Source organism: Nerophis ophidion, linkage group LG08 (assembly GCF_033978795.1).
Source record: "Nerophis ophidion isolate RoL-2023_Sa linkage group LG08, RoL_Noph_v1.0, whole genome shotgun sequence".
Taxonomy (NCBI): domain Eukaryota; kingdom Metazoa; phylum Chordata; class Actinopteri; order Syngnathiformes; family Syngnathidae; genus Nerophis; species Nerophis ophidion.
Genome location: NC_084618.1, coordinates 50547211 through 50569128, shown reverse-complemented (window position 1 = coordinate 50569128; position 21918 = coordinate 50547211). Strand labels below are relative to the sequence as shown.

Sequence of the window (21918 nt, the reverse complement as noted above, 5' to 3'; positions counted from 1 at the left end):
ATCGTCGGATTGAACATTCTATATCAAAAATAGATTTAAAAACATATTTATTTGTGCTAGGACTTCCGGCGGAGGCTGCGCCCTGTACGCATGCGCCGCTATGTGTGCGCGGCGGTTGCAACAATGGAGGCGGACGTTCGTAGATATGACTGGGCTCAGTTTGAGAAATGCCGATTCCATTAAAATCTCCCATTTGTGCGTCATTAAATTATAACAGGCTATAATAACATCAGGTGCAGTGACAACGACACGGGCTTTTCACGCTCACTTGAGGGGCGCTTAGTGCTTCTGTTCGGGGCTCTTTTGGCTGCGGGAGCTCCTCCAATGGTGCTGATATTTTTCTCCTTTTGTTACTGGTAAGTTTTTGAAAAATCTACCCAAGAATGTAGAAGTCACCGAGAGAAAAAAATAAACGTCATTGTTATTTACTCCTCCCTTAGTGTTTATTTAAATTAAACCATACTGTTTAAAGTAGAGGTTGGTGTTTCGTTCCAAATATCGACCGTACCGATAATGGTAACACATTAATGTGTCGATACTTCAGCAGGGAGACCGACATTTTCTACCTTTTTTCAATGTTTAATTAATATTTGTTTTAAGTTAGATTTTTTGGACACATAGTGGTTTGGTTGCAAAACCCCAAATGTGTTCTTTGCTTAGCAATAGTATTGCTTTTGTTTACCTACTTTGCGCTGTTGACTTTATTTTGCTCAAACAATTGCATGTAATACATTTTATTGAATTGTTCTATTTTATTATTTTGTTGTATTATCTTATTATATTTATATTATTTTATATTTTCTTATTATATTGTTGTATTTATTTTTGTAGTTATATTTATTTCAATAGTTTTTTTCCTTCCTAAAGTTCTTAGTTTTCTTGTAATTATACAAATTAAAAGTAAAAATCATGCAATTATTAAATGACAAGAAAAGTGTAATGTAAAATGATTCTGTATTTGCAATTCTGCCCTTGTATTCGGCTTTGGATCGATACAAAAACTTTCATTATCGCCTTCCCTTAATTTTAGGAAAATAATTGTCTTTCTTGGATTTGAATATTGTTTCCTAATTTTCCCCCGTTTATAATGTCCTTATTTCCCCCTAATCGGAGGAATTTTAATGGAATTTATCAATTTCTTGAAAGTTGGAAGGCTTCATCGTCATCTATTCACAGATAGCGTCTTAAGAAAATGTCTGAGGTCAGCATCATGAAGCGCAAGGAAAAGTGCGAAAACTGCACCAAGCAGGTATTTTTTCTAGAAATGTATCATCGGAGATTACCTCACTTGTGCTAATTTGGCAGTAATTATTATTTGTAATTTACTAATGGCTTGTTCAACACAGTGTAACAAGAAACGGAGCGATGATGATGATGTTAGCTCACATCAGGAGAGAGATCAAGTCAATGGGCAGGTAAAGTCTTATTTTAGAGTAGTCTGAATGAAAATGCCTAAAATGATAAACTCTATATGCTTAAATCCGTGTAGGAAGGTGAAAGATCCCGGTTGCTCCTCAGTGCTTGTTTGTCCTGCGATGGCTGTATGTCCGAGGAGGAGAGCCATAAGATCTCTCAACAGAACTTGGAGGAGGTGGAGCAGGTTTTTGCTCTCAATAAGGTGAACTCAATTTCTTGGACGTGTTTATTGTGGTTTTGGTCACTTTTTTGAGAAATATCCCTTTGTCTACATCAGAAGTGTGACGTGACGAAGCATAAAGTGCTGGTGGCATCAGTGTGTCCACAATCGCTGCCTTTTTTTGCCGTAAAGTTTGACCTGGACATCGCAGAGGCTGCCAATAAACTTTGTGGATTTCTCAAAAGCCTTGGTAAGCTGTTATATACTTTAACATTTTAAAGTTAGTTCCATTCACAATATTTATATGCGTTTTTGGAAGCAGAAACAAAGTATGTCCATTTTCATCACCTTACTATAAAACGTTCAAATATTAAATATGCCTTTCTGCAATATTGGTGTCTACTCGCTTAGTTTAGTGCAGATATATTAGTGAATGACTCCATTCCCGTCCCAGAGTTCAAATCAATACTTGGAAGACAAATATTTTTGCAGCAAATTCCTAAAAACACTAGATTGCTCCTGTTGTGTAGAGGAACTCGGACAACTGCAAACACATTAGCACATTTTAATCTTGCTAGTAAACATAGAACACTGGAGTCCAACAAGCGCACCTTCTTACATACGTCACGTGTGCAACGTCACACGCCCTCCCCGAGCAGAGAGGTAGCTACATGGGTAACATTAGCTGTGATACTAACAGTGCGTTGCGAGTGGTAATACAAGAGAGAGAAGGTGCGAATCTGGTAACAAATGGAAGAAGAATTAATCCCCAAGAAAAACAGCACAGGGTGCATCGTCTGGCGGTAGTTTAGCTCCAAGCAGCAATATGTTGAAAAATTATGTGGCAAAAGCGTTGCTACAAAAAGTAGGAGCACTGCTAATTTGTAGCATCATTTGAAAAGTCACCCGCTAGAAAATGAAGAGTTCTTGAAACTGCATGTCAACATCTCCGTTAGGTGCCACACCCACAAAATGCCGAAGCAAGAATTTCCAAATCAAATTGAATGAAAAAAAAAATCAACAACAGAAGGAGATAAAGTCCACAGGAACCACAGAACGAAGGACATATATACGCTGTGTGATTTCTTATCATGCATCTCATTTTTATTTGACAGATTTTGAAATATCTTGTGTGACATCATGCACAAAAGTGCACTTTATTTGTTTTTAACTATTGTAGTGGCGTTCTGTACAAAAAGTGCACTTTAATTTAGTGTTGTTTTGATACGTCATCTTAGTGACATCATGCACAAAAGTGCACTAATAGCTTGTTTTAAAATGTCTCTGACAATCTTGCACTTTTTGTTTTGGAAATGACATGAATAGTTTGTGCCACTGCTTAATAACTGTTTAATAAATACTGTTTTGCTAAATGGTCTTAGTTGGGATTTTCCTCTCTGCATGAAAGTTTAAAATGAGCATATGTTAATGCAGTACAAACAAGAATGTTTTGATGTAGACACAGAATCATCATACTGGTGTGATTATATGCATCAAATGTTCATTCAAGGCTAAGGCAAAAAATCGCGATATCCATCGTGTATCATTACATGGACTAAAAATATTGAGATATTAATAAAAGGCCATATCGCCCAGCCCTATTTGTTTGATTTCTTTGCTTAATCCATTCCATAATTTAATTCCACATACAGATATGCAAAAGGTTTTAAGTGTTGTACGCGCATACAAATGTTCTAAATTAGATTTTCCCCTACGGCTATATTTATCTTCTTTTGTTGAGAATAATTTTTGTACATTCTTGGGTAGCAGGATATAGTTTGCTTTGTACACCATTTTTTCTGTTAGCAAATGGACCAGAAGTGTACTTATTACAGACTTGTTTGATTGTAATATGCATTTTATTTATGCATATCTTTACCTAATTGGAGGTGTTGAAATTGCCATGTAAAATCGCTAATCGTAATCGGTAGCATGTGATGAGGTGGCGACTTGTCCAGGGTGTACCCTGCCTTCCGCCCGATTGTAGCTGAGATAGGCGCCAGCGCCCCCCGCCACCCCGAAAGGGAATAAGCGGTAGAAAATGGATGGATGGATAGCATGTACTGTATATGGCAATTCCAATGTGAATTAGCATCAAGCTAGCGCATTTTAAAAATTGGAGCCTTACTGTACCTTCGAGTGTTTTTTTTATCAAGTATACTTGTTTTGTAGGCAAAAGCAATTGCAACATTACCGACAGCATTAATCTCAATAGGTGGAGCCGACCCCACTGCAGAGTTTGGGTGTAAAGCCGGAGAAGGGGGTACTGTGACCTTTGAGAATATGCTTTTTTGCCGTACTAGAATATAACAAAGTGTATCTCGCGCTTGGCTTTACTGTGACTATGGTGAGAGATGACGAAAGAACAGTGTGTTGTTGTTGTTGTTGTTGTTTTTGTTAATAAGGATACAATGTTATGCAGAGGTGTACTTATAACATTCTATGGAAAAAAAATAGTATTTATAGTCACAGTGGAGAGTAGGGGGTGCGACATATTTTATTCTTAGTAACAGAAAATTATTTAGAAGCACTGACCTAAAGGCAGTCCTACTGAGTCCGCTCTACGTAAGTGCTGCTTTAGTGCTTGTTTCCTCGCCAGATGTTTAAGACATCATGGGCAACAAAAGTATGGAGTCATTTTACAATAATTGCTACCCGGTTGTACTGACAGAATTTGGTCAGTGCCTATAAATGTGCCGAATTCGGTACCCATCCCGAGTCAAGACTATCTGATATTATTCTGCATGAGATTGTTGTTACGTTACTTTATTTTTCATTTGGCACGAAAATGCACCAGCATAGAAAGCAAAAATAACATGACACCAACCACCATCCGCCATCCTAGTCTCTGCCGTTGTGTCCTTGTGCAAGACACTTCACCCACCTTGCTCAAGGTGCCACCCACACAGGTATAAATGTAGTTTACCATCACCAAGCTTGAATGTATAGGTTAAAGTGCTTTGATACAATTGTGAAAAAGGGTTATATACTCTAACTATAATTCAGTCATTCATTCAAGGCTTTAAATTTCCTATATTCAACTTTCCGCATACATTTTGAGGAAAACATATAAACAATAAAAGCACACAACAAGTCAAATGGCAGAAAAAGAGAATAAACCAACCAAAAGTCCAAAATGTTGAATGCAACTGAACTGGAAAAACCCCAGTCTATAGCTTACTTCAGAGGAATTATAGAGGGTCATTGCACATATATTGTATTATAGTTTGTTTGCTTTAGATTGATTATAATTATAATTTCCTTTGGAACTGTTGTAATTTGTTCTGTTTGTACAATACAGAAAAAAATGGCATTTTCAAACATAGTTGCAAATTGTGATTAATCGTGATTGATTAATGTGAAAAAAAACAGTCAGATTAAAAAATGTATAATCATTTGACAGCCCTAGTTAATACACTATCTCAAAATGGAAACATATCTGCACAATCACTTACTGGGAAAAATTAATCCAACCGAGGCTAGAAACAGTTTTTAAGGTAAACAGAAAAATACCTAAAACGGCAAAATCCTCACCTGGATGTTTGTGATTTAGAATACCTATACTATATCATCTTTGTTTCATAACATTCTATGACTTTTCTGTGTAGGGGTGCAGTTTGTGTTTGATACCACACTGGCAGCAGGTTTCAGCATAATAGAGAGTCAAAAGGAGTTCGTTCAGAGGTACCGCAGGAGACACCATGACTCTCATGCCTTGCCCATGTTCACCTCCTCCTGTCCAGGTAAACCTCTCATTCTATTCTTCATTTTGTTGTGCACTTTCCTGGGACTTTTTGTGTGTCTTCAGCATTCGTAGAGGTGCAAATTAGGGGTTGTAAGAGCATCCCTTATGATATAAGCACATGTACTGACTCTTTAAGAGAATGCTTCTCCTTAGGACCTTCATGTGCAGCTACTCTGGTTGATGAAGCAAGACATTTTTTTTCTCTTTAGTCTTTTGCTTTGTTTTAAAACTTATTTAAAATACTTCCTTTAGAGATAAATGGAATCAACTTTTATTTGCTTTGCATCGTTGTCCTGTGGACGTTTTTGCCGTTCAAGTGGATCACGAGAGTAAACCAAAGCACCTTTGAAACTCATCCTCCACAGGAGTGTTCCACAGTGATATTGGTGTCAGATATTTATCCTATATCAGTAAAAAAAACAAAGTATCTGCTTATATCATCTTGCATCTAAAATCTCCTATATCACCACACCGATACAAGCTTGTATTGCCATTGCTTATGCAACGCTCGACAGTCAGTTAATATCTAAATGTCCTCCAACAAGCATACAAGGTTAGTCTTTTTTGTATTTCAGTCATTTGCAAACCGTAAACATGGTAGGCTATAGGTTACTAGGAACTATTAGCTACACAACAGCGAAGCACATAAAACTAGAATATGTAATAAGTGTTCTTAATTGAACAATTTCGCAGTCTAAAACACATTTGCCAATATAAACAAGCAATTACTTATAATTACTGCATATTACTTATACATAGAAAGTCCCCAAGGCAGAAGTACTTATAAAATTTAAAAAAAATGGACTATAAGGCACATTTAAAATACCGTATTTCCTTGAATTGCCGCCGGGGCGCTAATGAATTTAAAACCTCTTCTCACTCCTGCACTTACCAAAGGCATGTGGTAAAAGTAAGCATGCGCTAATTATTTTAAAACCTCTTCTCACTCTGGCACTTACCAAAGGTATGCAGTAAAAATTTGAGTGTGATGTAAGCTTGGACCTTAAATCCTACTGAATAGCCCTTAATATTCTTCCCTTTATGCGATTTCAAATTACCGGTTTTGAAATCAGCCTCCTCCATTTTGAAAATGATGACAGGGGAAGTGTCACTCGTGACGTCACAAGTTTGACCAGGCGGTAATACTAAGCATGCGCTAATTATTTTGGATAGCGAGTAATTCAAGGCAGGCGCATACTATATGCCGTGCGGCAAAATCGGTCAAAATGTTTTAGTACAATTTTGGCAAGCTGTGAAGCCGCACTGCTTGATGAATTGTCTGATCATTATGGCTGCTGTAGCCTGATGTATTGTGCTTTAACATACAAGTATTATCATGGTGTGTGTACTCCAAAATGGCACCGATCAGGAGACATATTATCTGGCTTTTTGTTTCACCCTTATATGTAAAACCAACTTTACTTAACTATTGCTACCTGCTGTTGTGTGCAGTATTAGGGATCTGCCTAGTCCAAAGAATTTGAAATCAAACCATGGAGGCATCTCGGAGTTATTTATAGAAATATCTTGACTTCCATACTTCCTCAAAATGACCCGTTATGTCACCGATTGAGAAAACCGTCACTGGATTATACATATATCCAGGGCCATAACAGGGATTTAACAAAAACTGAGGTCAAAAATTGGTGGTCCGAGAGGAGCTTTGAAAAGCTGATTTATCCCAACACCCTGTAATATGACCTGGAGCATCAAAATTAATTTCCAGAATGATAAAAACTATCACGTGCTATATTTTCTAACATATTTGACAATCATTATGATTTTGTAGCAGTACACTCTTTTAAAATATATGCTGATGTTTTTAGCGTATCAAACAATTTTAACATCATTAAAAAATATATTCAAAAACCTTTCTAATCGCCACTAAAACCACGGATTGCAAAGCCCCATGCACAGCACGTGTTCAGCGTTTGGGGCGGGCGTGATCTCTGTGAGACTGACACGACAACGTTATTATACCAACAGTGTTTCACATCAATTTGATTCAGATGAAACCAACATTAGTTACGTCAGTATAATTTAATGTTAACGTTATGTTGACAGCACATTTCAGATTGGATGATGTTTAAGTAAAACGGGACTTCATTACATTACATTGTTGGAGTTGTGCATGACCAAAGATCGTATATGGAAAGTAGATAATCTACCGCATGCTGATGTATAGCGCACACAAAGTACTACACAAAGTATACTAACATTTACTGTAAAAAATTACCGCGGACTTTACCCCGGTGTCCTTAATAATAGATATGACCACACATATATGGTATAAGTGTACCCAAAGTGTCTTGCCCGCGTCCACCATTATAGTCCGCGCCGTAGTCAATAAGATAATTTTTCTTTATCCTCTTGTTGTGGGGCATAGACATGCATCCTCCGCTGTGGCCATTTCTAATGTAGTATAATATAGTATTGTTTGACTGTATATCTGTCAGTAAACCTGCTATGGAAGCACAACAAACTACAACCAGAGATTGCTGAAGAAGACACAGTTGAAGTGGAGGCTTGTAAATAAGACTGCCCACAAAACGGCACATCCTGAAGAGATGGTCAGAAATTAGTTGTAGAAGGTTTGTAAAACATAATCAATGCAACCACCATTACATGTTATATAGACCACTAGGAAGTCATTTAAATGTAGAAAAAAAATCATAATATGACCCCTTTTAATGCGCCTTATGTATAAAAATAGACATGTTCATCGACAGTGCCCCTAATGGTCGGTAAAATACAGTGTGTATGATTTGTGCTAATATCGCCTTGGTTAAATATCAGTATCGGCCAGTACTCAAGGCTCCAATATCGGTATCATATCGGATGTGAAAAAGTGGTATCAGGATTCAGGACAGTCTAAATGCAGATAACAGTGCAGTGCTGGTGTGGAAAGATAAAGCACTCATCTTCACCACTCCCCGTTTGAATGACTGTGACACTGTCAATTTTCTTTGAAACATTCTGACATCAGTTCATTCCTTTTCATGGGAACAACTCTGCTCAATTTGGCATTGAAAAACTTCAGACAGATAAAGTCAGAAAGACTGCAAGGTCTACAGTAGAAATGTCCATACTGTTAATAAAAAAATAATTCTGTAACAAAGGCTGATCTGTGTTAAAGTAATATTAAAAAATTGTTTGTATGAATAGGCTGGATCCGCTATTCAGAGTGTATCCTTGGAAGTCTGGTCACCCCCCACATCTGCACAGCAAGGTCTCCGCAGCAGATTATGGGCTGTCTTGTCAAAGACTACTTCTCTAAACAGCGGGTGAGTGAACACTCTCATGAAAATAATACATGGCTCTCCACTAAAGTCTTTTAGTAATTAGTCATCGTCATCATCATCTTGGGTCGACGTGGCTCGGTTGGTAGAGCGGCCGTGCCAGCAAATTGAGGTTTCCAGATTCGATCCCCGCTTTTGCCATCGTAGTCACTGCCGTTGTGTCTTTGGGCTAGACACTTTCCCACCTGCTCACAGTGCCACTTGCACGGGTTTAAATGTAACATAGATATTGGGTTCCACTATGTAAAGCGCTTTGAGGCACTAAGAAAAAAAGCGACACATGAATATAAATCAATTCACAATTCATTTTACCTGTTTCATTCTCAGTCTGCAAGTTGAATACAAAATATCGCCATTCCTCTCCATCTTGTGCATTTCAGACATAGTTGTGTGTGGTCAAGTCCTTGATGCTGGTAGTCAATGTTCTTCTGGGCCTGTTTAAATCTAGCTTGCCTTCTATCAGGTGTCTTTATATCGCTTGTATATTTCAGGACATGAAGTGAAAACCAGTGTAGCAAGAAGCGTGCAGACTATCTGAGTATGCATGGGGCCTAGATCTTCCTGCAAAAAGCAGATATGAGCAAAAAATCAAACTATGCAATGGAATACATTCCTGTACTTTATCAAAAAAAAGATTTGTCGAGTGATAGCAAGGATTATACTTCGGTCACGCTCCCAGACATATCGAACAATCTTGTACTCCACACATCATTCTACACGACAAAACAGATGAAAACTTGGAAAAGGCAAGGAGGTCTACAACTTCTTGGTGTGTGGCTGGGTCCAGGAAATTGGTATAACGACTCTCCCGAATAAATCCATCCATCCATTTTCTACCGCTTTTTCCCCATTTTGTTATGTCAAAGACTTATTCCAAAATGCCCATCCATCCATCCATTTTCTACCGCTTGTCCCTTACGGGGTTGCGGGGGGCGCTGGCGCCTATCTCAGCTACAATCGGGCGGAAGGCGGGGTACACCCTGGACAAGTCGCCAGCTCATCGCAGGGCCAACACAGATAGACAGACAACATTCACACTCACATTCACACACTAGGGCCAATTTAGTGTTGCCAATCAACCTATCCCCAGGTGCATCAGACACACTAACCCCTCTGCCACCGTGAAGCCCCTCCCGAATAAATATTCATCGTTTTTTCTCGGGTAAGGATGCATTTCTTGATTTAACTTTGTGTCCACTGCCAGTCGTGTTGTTGTTGCTCGAGGTGTAAACAAGTAGCTTGTTATTCCCTGTTTTTATCAAAATATAACCATAGATGTCAACATTGTGTATGTGCCAAAAGCTTTGTTTATGATTGCTGCCTTTGTTAACAGCTGAACTCTTTTAAGTTTTGCCCACATTTGCTTTCTTTTATTTAGACTCGCCATGTCGATGCTTTTTGAAACACTCGTACGAAAATGTGTTTAAGAAATACACATAATATGAATGGGGAAAACTAAACATTAAATGTAATTCAAACCAACCTTCAACGACGTGATCACTGCAAACTTGTGTTCTTCGACTCTGCTCCCTTGAACTGTAGTGTGTGCTACTTTTCTAGTCCATTGTATTGTATAATCTTGCACTCTTTTTCCCTTTTTGATTACCTCTCGAAGGGACTCTGAAGAAATGTTTATCTATTTTGCCATTTGAACGGTTCCAACAGCCTAAAACAACGCGAATATAGGGCATTTTTTTTCGAGAGGCAAAATGGCGCCTATTACCCATTGAGAACAGACACTGGCTTGACCACAACGCAGAATAAAGGAGCTATACATGCGCCGAATGTGGCATCATGTGAATCCAAGCAATACTGTACCATTGTTTCTGATTAAACGGCGGAACTATTTTAGTTTTTGTGTTTTAATTGTGTGTGGTCCAAGTTTCATCCTTTCTAAAATTTCTCTGTTTTGAAATCCATTTTTATCCAAGGTTCATGTTTCGGAACCATAAAATAAGGAAGACCACACACATCCTTTTACCAATTAGTTCCTTCTTTCAATATTAAATGTTTGCATTGTTAGTAGTTTTTATGTAATTTTATATTTATATAAATTTGTTTTATTTTTTGGGGGGGCTCAACTTTTGAAATGAAGTCGTATGTTGTGTGAATCGATATTGCACACTTTTCTACAGGTTTTTGTGCAGTATGAAATTTGCCTCCACAGGAGAGCCAAAGATTATAAAATCCACATTAAATAATATAACGATGAGCAAGGCCTAATGTACTTTGTCGCTGTTCTAGTATTTTCATTTGCACATTATCACAACCGCTCACTTTCTTTTCTTCCAACAGAAGCTGAATGCTGACAAAGTTTACCATATTGTGGTGGCTCCCTGCTTTGACAAAAAACTGGAAGCTGTCAGGGAAGAGTTTTACAACAGTCTACTGGAGAGCAGAGATGTGGACTGTGTCCTGACCTCAGGTTTAGTACCTACAGTATCTTTAACATGGACTGTGTGTTACAAATGCATATGTTAGAAACATGCGTGTTGAAAATAAAAAAAAAATACAAAAAAAGATAGTGTCAAAATTATATGTTTGTCAATCGCTACTGACATTAGTAATGTATTATGTTCCAGGGGAGATCTACCACCTGATGCAACAGAAGAAAGTCTCTTTGGAGGAGCTGGACTCTGTTCCGTTGGACCATGTGTGAGTTTTTGACTGGTCAAATTTTATTGAAGAAAAGTTAATAGTTAGCAACAATATATAACGGTGGTACACAATTCTTACTTTTGTTCCATAAAAAAATTGGTAATGTATTACATCATATTTTACCCGTCATACAAGTGTCAAAAAAAGGTATCTGCGGTATAGCTCAGTTGGTACAGCGGCCATGCCAGCAAATTGAGGGTTCCAGGTTCTATCCCCCCTTCCACCATTCTAGTCACTACCGTTGTGTTCTTGGGCAAGACGCTTTACCCACCTGTTCCTCGTGCCACCCACATGGGTTTTAATGTAACTTAGATATTGGGTTTCACTGTGTAAAGCGCTTTGCGTCACTAGAGAAAAGCGCTATATAAATATAATTCACTTCACTCAATTCATTATAAATCAATCAATTCATCTTTATTTATATAGTACTTTTCAAGTTGCAAAAAAAAGAGGGCTTTACACCAATAAAGAAAAAAAAAGAAAACACACAAAGCACTATTGACAATAACAAGACATGGCACTGACATGTGAGTAAAAACGCCTTGTTGAAACACCCACACTGGGGAATAACAAAAATGAACACCATCTAAAGAATAATATTAAACGTATTTTAAAATAAATCTAAAACATTTAATTTACAGTAAAACTAATTAGTGTGAATAATAGAATTCAGACGTTTTTGTACATGTTACATTTACATCATTGTGTTCTAAATACATACATTATTCTCATAAGTAGTTAAATCAGTTATGTTTTGCTTAATGAGATGGATAATATTTCATTTTCAATAAATTAATGACGGTTATCATAATTAGTCTTCGTTGTACTTTGTAAACACTTGCAATTCGAACCACCTCTTAAACTGGATCATATTGGTATTTTTTTTGTATTCCTTTTACTTAATCCATTCCGTAATTCCACATACTGATATGCTAAAGGTCTCTCGTGTTGCATGTATATAATTTGGTAAGTCATTTATAATGAGATTAATAAGATCTTTTTTTTTCCCTCAGGTTCAAGACATTTACGAATATTATTCTTCCTTGTACTTTGGAAAAAATTGTAGCTTGAACAGTTTCTTTAAGTGGCTCATGTTAGCACATTGTTTCACTTTTTTACTCAATCCATTCCATAATTTAATCCCACATACTGATATGCTAAAAGAGTTCAGTGTTGTGCGGCCATTCAAATGTAATAGGTTACATTTTTCTCTAATGTTATATTTGTCTTCTTTCATTGAGAAAAAATATTGTGCATTCTTGGGTTGCAGGTTATAGTTGTTGTTTTTTTTTATCATTGTGGCTGTTGAAAGATAAATTATTTTTTGTCAAACCATCTCTTTACTGTGTTCATTTGTTATGTAATATTTGTATTAGCTTCTGTGTGTTCACTTCTGAACAAAATGTTGTGTCGTCTGTGATATTACTTATTTTAGGTTCTTTGTAGCTTTACAAATATCGTTTGTATAAAGATTAAACATTTTTCTGTCCAAGAATTGATCCTTGGGGTACTCCAAATGTTATTTTTAAAACCATCGATGAGTATTCACGTAGCTTCACATATTGCTTCCTGTTGGTTAAGCAGCTTCTTATCCAGTTCAATACTAGCCCTCTAATGCCATTAATTTCTCATTTATTATTTGAGATGTTGTGATTAATCGTGCCTAATGCTTTTGTAAGGTCCGTAAATACTGCTGCTGCACACTGTTTACCATCTTTTGCAATGGTGATTTATGAAGAAATACTAGCTCTGTAAATGTATTGATTCTTTGCAAGTGTTACGCTTTTATTTACAATTGTGTCCAGTCTGTTATTGAAAAGTTTTTGGATGATTTTAGAAAATTGTGGCAGTAAAAAAAATGGTCTGGAGTTTGTAAATTGGTGTTTGCCTCCTGTCTTATAAAATCATACGACTTTTGCTATTTTCATTTTGTTCGGTAATTTACCTTTTAAAAGTTATAGATCTTTGATACAAATACAACGGTGCAAGTGCTAGAATGGTGCCAGAACCATTTAATTACTTTTTAAACATGCAATTTTTTGTAAAATTTAAATTAATGACATTTTTTGATATTCAAGTTAAACAGACTAATAATTTAAATATTTTAGTTGTATAAATTAAATAACAAAGTATCAAATTCAAAAATAAGAAAGAAAATCCACAACAAAATGTCATATATACTTAAGCAAAACAGAACATAGAGAGAGTGTTATGACGTAACGACCATCTTCGGTTTTAATTTTGATGCTCATAATTTGGGGGGATCGTGAATGCAACCTCAAAAGTACACCCTCAATCTCCTAATACAAAAATGTTTTCTGTTTGTATCCAAGGTGGAACATGTTTGTATAATCCTGCTCTATTATAAAAGTATATAATAGTTGTAACCCACAGATAATGTATAGTACAGTGGAGCCTTGATTTACGAAATTGATTAGTTCTTGAAAAGGGTTTGTAAGTAGAAAAGTTTGTATAGTGAAGCACATTTCTCCATAAAAAGCCATGTACATATGAACAATGTCCAAAGGCCATTTTTTTAGTAAAAGTTTGTACATTATGAACACAATATAGAACGATATTCAATACTGTATATCAAACAAACATTACAAGGGGTTGATGGATCAACATTCTGTCTAATAAAGCCAAAACAATGCATGTATGTATGCAGCCACACATGCACACACATTGTCACTAGACCTGTGGTAAACTCACAGTTTGAAATCACAAAACTCCTTATCCTTTAGGCAGGCCGCTACAATTATAATGATAAAAAATAATAAATCTACCTTGGTGGTTTATCTTCTTTGTTTACAGCTGATGGGTGGACGAGCTATTGCCTACAAAGCTATGTATAGTTCCTGAATGTTTCAAACGACACATCGCTTGTCCATTGTTTTCTTTGGACTCATATTTAACTTGCAAAACTAGAGAAATGTGGCAAAAAGGCAAAAAAGATTTTTTTGGGGTCTGTAGTTTGTGAATCAAAATGTTTGTAGAGTAAGTGGTTCGTAAATCAAGGTTCCACGAGGGTTGTACGTATACCGGTGCTAATGAAGTACTGCAGTACTAATGAATTTAAAATTATACTATGCTTCCTTTGAAAAATACCGGTACCTTTTTGTGTCATCCGCATGCTGCTGCGCGGCGGTGACGTACAGAGCTGAGGCGCATGATGTTGAGTGTGTCAGCGAGCATACACATAGCACATACAAGCAAACACAGTGTGGAGAGGAAGAATAGCAAAAACAGCTTTTCTATTGATTAATATAAGAGGGTGTGTGAAGTGCAATATGGAGGTTTTTCGGGTTTCAAAAGTACCGATAAAGGTGACGCTTTAAATACAGAAGTGCCATGCTGCAAGCTCTGTTTTAAAACATGCCTCGCCAAAGATGGAATTAAAGCATTACAATATTTGCTTCAATCTTAGGTAAACATTTAAATAACAATCATCATGACCGACCATGAATTGATCAACGTTGACCCCGACTTAAACAAGTTGAAAAACTTATTCGGGTGTTACCATTTAGTGGTCAATTGTACGGAATATGTACTGTACTGTGCAATCTACGAATAAAAGTTTCAATCAATCAATCAATGCACAAGGAGTTTAAAGGTATGGTGGTTAACTAGCTTCCCTGCTCTGCACATGTAGATATTTAGAAGCCCACACAGCTTGTTGTGTATTATTAGTGCAGTCAAAACTGCCCATGCAGTGTAATCTAATGCAAGTGAAATGACTGAATTTTGTTACAACTTCCTGCGATTTGTGTTTCATCTTTAACAATGTGTGTTCTACCTGCTACATATATTATCTGTGTACCTTTAGCCATTGTATTGTTTTTAGTACAAATGTTTGTCTTTGTCTTAAAACACTGACAGAGTGGCAAGCATAAATCATGAAGAATTCAATACATTGTAAATAAAACGTTCTAATTTATTCTAACCTAATCCTAGATTATGACAGACTATATTTCATGTACAAAATTGTTCTTTTAAGTGCAACAATAAAAGCCCATTGTGTTGAATGACTTTTAATGTTTATTTCAACCTTTTAAAATTGTTATTTGAGTGCAATAGGAAACATAAGTTTAATGTATTGTAAGATGTTCTGTTATAACAAAGCAAATAATGTACATTTGTATTATTTTGAAAAGTATTGAAAACAATTCGGTACCGGCACCAAAATATTGGTATAGGGACATCCCTAGGTTACACTGTATCTTTTGGCTGCATGTGTTTTTTTTTCTCTCAATGGTGGCCTTGGTGGAAGTGAAGTCATTGGTTATCATTTTGCAAGAAAGTGTAGTCATGGGACATGATGGCGGTAAAGGAATTTTCAAAATGATCATTGCAGGCTGGGTGAAAGTGGAGATGTGCCGCTGGTTCGACATGAAGGCCGCAGTTCTGATGGTTTTCTGGAACATGTGTTCAAGCATGCTGCCAAAGAGCTGTTTGGGCTGGATGTCTACAATGTCACATATAAAGCTCTTAGGTGAGGCAAGATGACACCAGTGAGTTTGCATAGAGGGGAACTGATTTCATTTTTCATAATTTTGCAGAAACCGTGATTTCCAGGAGGTGACGCTAGAGCGAGATGGAGAAATACTGCTGCAGTTTGCTGCAGTCTACGGTTTCAAGAACATCCAGACCTTGGTGCACCGCATGCGGAAAGGACGGGTGCCTTACCAGCTGGTGGAAGTCTTGTCCTGCCCAGGGGGTAAACACTGCAACACTGACCTCATTCCTTTGGTTGTCATGGTTTGTTTGTTTTTTGCTGACATGCTTCTCTATGATCCTCACAGGGTGCTTGAGCGGCCGTGGTCAAGCAGAGAGTGAGTCAGTGGGCCGGGTGGATAAAAACCTGGTCCGGCAGATGGAGGAGGTCTACAGCAGCTTGTCAGTCAGTCTTCCAGAAGTCAACCACACCTTGCAAACACTTTATCAAGACTGGCTTCAGGGCCAGGAGTCACAGCAAGCTGGAAAGCTGCTGCACACCAAGTATAAGAGTCAGAGTCCGACCTCCTTACAGCCCCCACACATGCAGTGGTGAGGATAAAAGAGCAATGATTTAGTTTTACAACTTAAATGAGGGTACATCTTTTTTTTGCTTGGGAATTCGCTTGAACTTCTTCACAAATTATTTTGATACGTTAAGGACCTGTCAGTACATTTGAATTGATCAGGGTTCTTGAATTGATGGGCAGAAATAATACTTTTGTGTAGACAAGGTCACAAATGTGATGTGATTTATTGTGGCCAAAACACCAAACAATTAGCCAACTAAGAATAGTTTCTTTGAACATACATATTTTTTTCAAAAGTAATCTACATTGAACGCACACATCAACAGTGTCACAATGATAAGTATGCAACATAATCATCCTGATGTCTCATCAAACAATGGAAAAAATGTGAGTTTTAAGTGATTGACATGATCAGTATTTTTTTGTAATGGTACAAGCCTTGGCAGCTTGATGTACTAGTTGTTACCTCATAATAAGGATTCTGTTCTCAAATCTCTGTTAGTTCGGAGCATCTCTGTGTGGATGATTGGTAATGTGTATGTGCCCTGTGATTAACCGTCGACCATGCAGTCAAGGGCGAACCCTGCCTCTTTCTTAAAGTCTGGCGGGGTCGGCTCCAGCACAACTGCGACCCAAATGAGGACAGAGCACAACAAACCAAGGCAACATTTTTGTTTTAATTTATGTTTACCGATAAGTGTTCTGTCTTTTATAAGATCAATACATGCTGATGACTAAAAATGTCGGACAAATGAAACTTGTTAGTCTTATTCTTTTAGAGCAGGTGTGTCATGGGGACCTGTTCGTTTATCGTGTGGGGGGGTTTATGTGAAGAAGTGTGTGTAAAATGACAATTATTGAATGATAAGATGCTCTATTTAAAATTGTAATGCAAATGTATTTCTCACCCATTAGTGCTCTGTTAGAATTTCACTTATGAAAGTGTAATTGCTGAATATTCCCAGTGGTTCTCGTTGAAATCCTGGACAGAGTTGCGGTAGCAAAGTACAGAGTGTCGGGAAAGTATTCACAGCGCTCAACTTTTTCCCCATTTTGTTATGTCAAAGACTTATTCCAAAATGCCCATCCATCCATTTTCTACCGCTTGTCCCTTACGGGGTCGCAGGGGGCGCTGGCGCCTATCTCAGCTACAATAGGGCGGAAGGCGGGGTACACCCTGGACAAGTCGCCACCTCATCGCAGGGCCAACACAGATAGACAGACAACACTCACACTCACTTTCACACACTAGGGCCAATTTAGTGTTGCCAATCAACCTATCCCCAGGTGCATGTCTTTGGAAGTGGGAGGAAGCCGGAGTACCCGGAGGGAACCCACGCATTCACGGGGAGAACATGCAAACTCCACACAGAAAGATCCCGAGCCTGGATTTGAACCCAGGACTGCGTCTGCCTCACAATACTTTGTATTGTGAGGCAGACGCACTAACCCCTCTGCCACCGTGAAGCCCATTCCAAAATGCAATACATACAATTTTGTCCTCAAAATTATACAAGCAATACCCCATAATGACAATGTGAAAACATTTTTTGGAAAGGTTTGCAAATTTATTAAAATATAAAACTAAGAAATCACTTGTCACAATTACAGCCTCAAGTCTTTTTGAATACAATGCCACAAGGTTGGTACACCTATCTTTGGGCAGTTTTGCCCATTCCTCTTTGCATCATCTTTTAACCTCCATAGGTTTAGATGGGAAGCGTCGGTGCACAGCTATTTTCGGATCTCTCCAGAAGTGTTCTATCAGATTCAGGTCTGGGATCTGGCTGGGCCACTCAAGGACGTTTACAAAGTTGTCCTGAAGCCATTCCTTTGGTGTCTTGACTGTGTTATCAGGGTTGTTGTCCTGATGAACCGTTGCCCCAGTCTAAGTTCAAGAGTGCTCTGGAGCAGGTTTTCATCCAGGATGTCTCCATACATTGCTGCATGTATTTTTCCCTCTATCCTGACTAGTCTCCTAGTTCTTGCTGATGAAAACCATCCCCCCAGCATGATGCTGCCACCACCATGCTTCACTGTAGGGATGGTATTGGCCTGGTGATGAGCAGTGCCTGGTTTCCTCCAAACATGACGCCTGCCATTCATGCCAAAGAGTTCAATTTTTACCTCATCAGACCAGAGATTTGAGTTTCTCATAGTCTGAGAATCTTCCAGGTGATTTTGGCAAACCTTTTACTAAGAAATAAGAAATATCTTCAGTCTGGCCACTCTACCATGCAGTCATGTTTGGTGGGTTGCTGCAGAGATGGCTGTCCATCTGGAAGGTTCTCCTCTCTCCACAGAAGCTCTGACCGAGTCACCAGTGGTTTCTTGGTCACCTCCCTGACTAGGGCCCTTCTGTCCCAATCGCTCAGTTAAAACGGCCGGACAGCTCTAGAAAGACTCCTATAGTGCCTATAACGTCTGCCATTTACTTAGTGCTCGTTGGGACATTCAAGGCAGAATATGTTTTTCTGTACCCTTCCCCAGATTTGTGCCTTGAGGCAATCCTGTCTCGGAGGTCTACAGACGATGCCTTCGACTTCATTCTTGGTTTGTGCTCTGCCACGCACTGTCAAGTGTGGGACCTTATATATGGACAGCTGTGTGCCTTTCCAAATTATGTCCAACCAACTGAATTTACCAAAGGTGGTCTCCAATTAAGCTGTTCGAACATCTTAAGGATGATCAATTGAAACAGGATGCACCTGAGCTTACTTTGGAGCTTCATGGCAAAGTCTGTGATTACTTACATGAATGTGATTTGTTAGTTTTTTTTTTATAATAAATTGAATTTAAAAAAAATAACTTTCCTTCTGGGGTATTGTGTGTAGACATTTGAAGAGGTCAATTAATTTGTTCCATTTTGGAATTTGGCTGTAACATTAAAAAATTTGAAAAAAGTGAAGCGCTATTATAATAAAATTATTTTGCACCAAAAGTATATTACAGTATTGAACAACTTATTTTTTCGATGAATTTATTTTAGTACAAAATGTGCATCAAATTAAATTCAAGTTTGATTAAAAAAAATTATGAAAATCGTTTCTCATGTATTCAAGTGTGAAAAAAGAAATTCTGCTTAGGGACCCAATTTGGCCGGGGGCAGCCCTAAATAAGATTTAAAAAGGTTGCAAACATTATGGGGGGAAATGGAACAGAAGGGCACAATGTGCCATGAAAAAGTTGAGATGTTTAAGTTAGAGAGCGTTAAAGAGCTACAGCAGTGTTTCCTTTGTCAACCACATCGCTTCATTGGTGTGAAAAAGTCAAGTCAGTCTGCTGTGATCAACAAAGCTGCAGCATGCATCACATTTTGATAGGAAGCATAAAAGTTGGCTTGTGGATCTGCGCGCTTGGATTACTCAGCATTCCAGCTGGAGTGAACACCTGGATAGGTGAGGAATATCAAATATGTTTTGCACTGTCAAAACGCAAATGGTTTTATCAATACAGAGCCATCTTTTCCTGTTTGTTGAAGACTTACAATTTTACCCGACAATAACATTTGCATTGCTTACATAATACATCATTCTCAATATTTAAAAGTTAAAGTACCAATGATTGTCACACACACACTAGGTGTGATATTATTCTCTGCATTTGACCCATCACCCTTGATCACCCCCTGGGATGTGGCTGCGGGCGGGAATCATTTCTGGTGATTTAACCCCCAATTCCATCAGATGTTCTGCATATCTTTACTAGTACTTGAAAAAATATTGGAAATCTTTTTGCTAACAACTAAAGTCATACATGTACGATTCAATAGGAAATAAAAAAAAATAGGAATTAAAATATATTCTCAAAATGCACACATCCCGAATGAAACACCTCATCCCTCAACTGACCGGGTCAGCATACATGGTTAACAATTACATTTAAGTCAAGGTTCTGGCTTTTTTAAACTTAAAATTGTCTAATGATGAAGCCATGGTTAGTCATTTTTCTACCCCAAAGAGGGCCGCTCGCAGAACTAGGAAAGCACTCAAAGCGCGAAGCAAAGAATCCTTAAAATATCCTGAATCCAGACAGTGTTCAGGATCACCCCCAAAACGCAATCACTTCTTACTAATCCCATTCCTGACATTGACTGAAGTTTCTTCCAAATCTTCCTTTGAGCTATTTTGCTTACTGACAAACACACATACAAATGTCATCAATTTCATATCTTCCAAGCGGAGGTTAAAATAAGAGCCTATGTTCATGTTTTTATATATTTTATTTTATTAAGAAAAATAAAGTTGTGAGTTACCATATTCCAAATGGAAGCATTGGTAAAAGTTGCCAAAACGCACCTGAAAGACACTCAGAAAACGAGAAACTAAATTCTCTAGAATGATGAGTCAAAGATTTAGCGTAAATGCCAGATTTTATGTTTGGAGGAAAGCAGGCACCACTCATCACCAGGTCAATACCATCCCTACAGTGAAGAAAGGTGGTGGCAACATTATCCTGTGGGGATGGTTTTCAGCGGAAGGAACTGGGCGACTATTCAGGATAGAGAGAAAAATGAATGCAGCAAAGTACAGAGACATCCTGAATGAAAACCTGCTCCATAGCACTCTTGAACTCAGACGAATCATCATTCAGCAGTACGACAACCCTAATTATACAGCTAACACATCAGGACAACTCTGTAAATGTCCTTGAATGGTCTAGTGGTCTCTGAAGACCGATGTTTCCCATTCAACCTAATGGAGCTTGAGAGGTATTGCAAAGAGGAATGGGTGAAACGGCCCAAAGATTGGTGTGCCAAGCTTGTGGCATCGTATTCAAAAAGTATTGAGGCTGTAATTTCTGCCAAAGGTGCATCATCAAGGTATTGAGCAAAGGCTGTAATTACTCATGTATGTGTGATTTTTATTAGTTTTACATTTTTTATTAAATTTTCTGGAGAAAAAAAAACATTTTCACAAAAACATGTATGTATATTCAGATGCAGTGAATGTCAACACATGCGTGCAGTACATTTATTTTGTCTATTTGGATGTGTTCTTGTCGTCACTGTTATGCTGTAACAAACATCAACTGCACTTCAAGTACAATAAAAAAAAAAACGTATATCTTTCTTGCAGTTTCTCAGAATCCTTCACGCACGTCTGTCGTGACCGTCGACTCCTCCTCGGAGATAACATGCTCCACCAGGTTGCCTGATCCAGTAGGAGTCCTTTTAGGCAGGCATTTTCGAAGCCAACGGGATGTGCTGTACCTGTCCTTGGAGAAAGGACGGATTGCCAAGAACACAACAGCTGCAGAATTTGAGGGCCGAATTCACATAACCCCTTTCAGCCACCCTGAACAGGGCCATGGCTTCACTATCAAACTGTCTCTGCTGCAGAAGGACGACAGTGACTTGTATATCTGTCAGTTGACCTTCCTCAAATCAAACACTTGGACTGCGAAGACCATCCTCAGCAATCACTCCTTTATTGCTGTCAGAGGTAAACGTGATAGTGTTTAAATAATAACTATTACGAGTTTGCCAGGTATAAATGTTGTTTCCTTTTCTAACAAATACTACACCTCTCCCTCACAGATGTGGAACAATGCCATAAGGCTTTGAATATCATCTTGATTGCCATGGATGTGATGTTATTAACTGTCACAATGGCA

The 21918-nt window shown here is 38.1% G+C and overlaps 2 protein-coding genes across 4 annotated transcripts in view; both read left to right on the top strand.

Annotated features, from left to right (window-relative positions):
- Positions 1-85: 85 nt before the first annotated feature.
- narf (nuclear prelamin A recognition factor) lies at positions 86-17059 on the top strand. The gene is made up of 12 exons (XM_061908834.1): positions 86-356; positions 1177-1249; positions 1347-1415; positions 1490-1618; positions 1694-1826; positions 5185-5319; positions 8487-8605; positions 10916-11045; positions 11203-11275; positions 15633-15770; positions 15838-15995; positions 16081-17059. The coding sequence occupies exons 2-12, from the start codon at positions 1193-1195 to the stop codon at positions 16326-16328; spliced, it is 1389 nt and encodes a 462-aa protein (XP_061764818.1). The 5' UTR covers positions 86-356; positions 1177-1192; the 3' UTR covers positions 16329-17059.
- Positions 17060-17205: 146 nt separating this feature from the next.
- fdxr (ferredoxin reductase) overlaps positions 17206-21918 on the top strand; it is a 19028-nt gene continuing 14315 nt past the window's right edge. For all 3 annotated transcript variants that reach the window (XM_061908831.1, XM_061908832.1, XM_061908830.1), the window contains exons 1-3: positions 17206-19700; positions 21381-21746; positions 21842-21918. The exon at positions 21842-21918 is cut by the window's right edge and continues 33 nt beyond it. The gene's annotated coding sequence lies outside the window, so the exon portion shown is untranslated. The remainder of the gene's footprint in view (positions 19701-21380; positions 21747-21841) is intronic.

Bases quoted from the DNA above. Each gene is read 5' to 3' on its own strand.
- narf (XM_061908834.1), top strand. From the start codon at position 1,193: ATGTCTGAGGTCAGCATCATGAAGCGCAAGGAAAAGTGCGAAAACTGC. The intron at 1,619-1,693 runs GTGAACTCAATT...TGTCTACATCAG, and splicing joins AGGTTTTTGCTCTCAATAAG to AAGTGTGACGTGACGAAGCA. The intron at 8,606-10,915 runs GTGAGTGAACAC...TTCTTCCAACAG, and splicing joins ACTACTTCTCTAAACAGCGG to AAGCTGAATGCTGACAAAGT.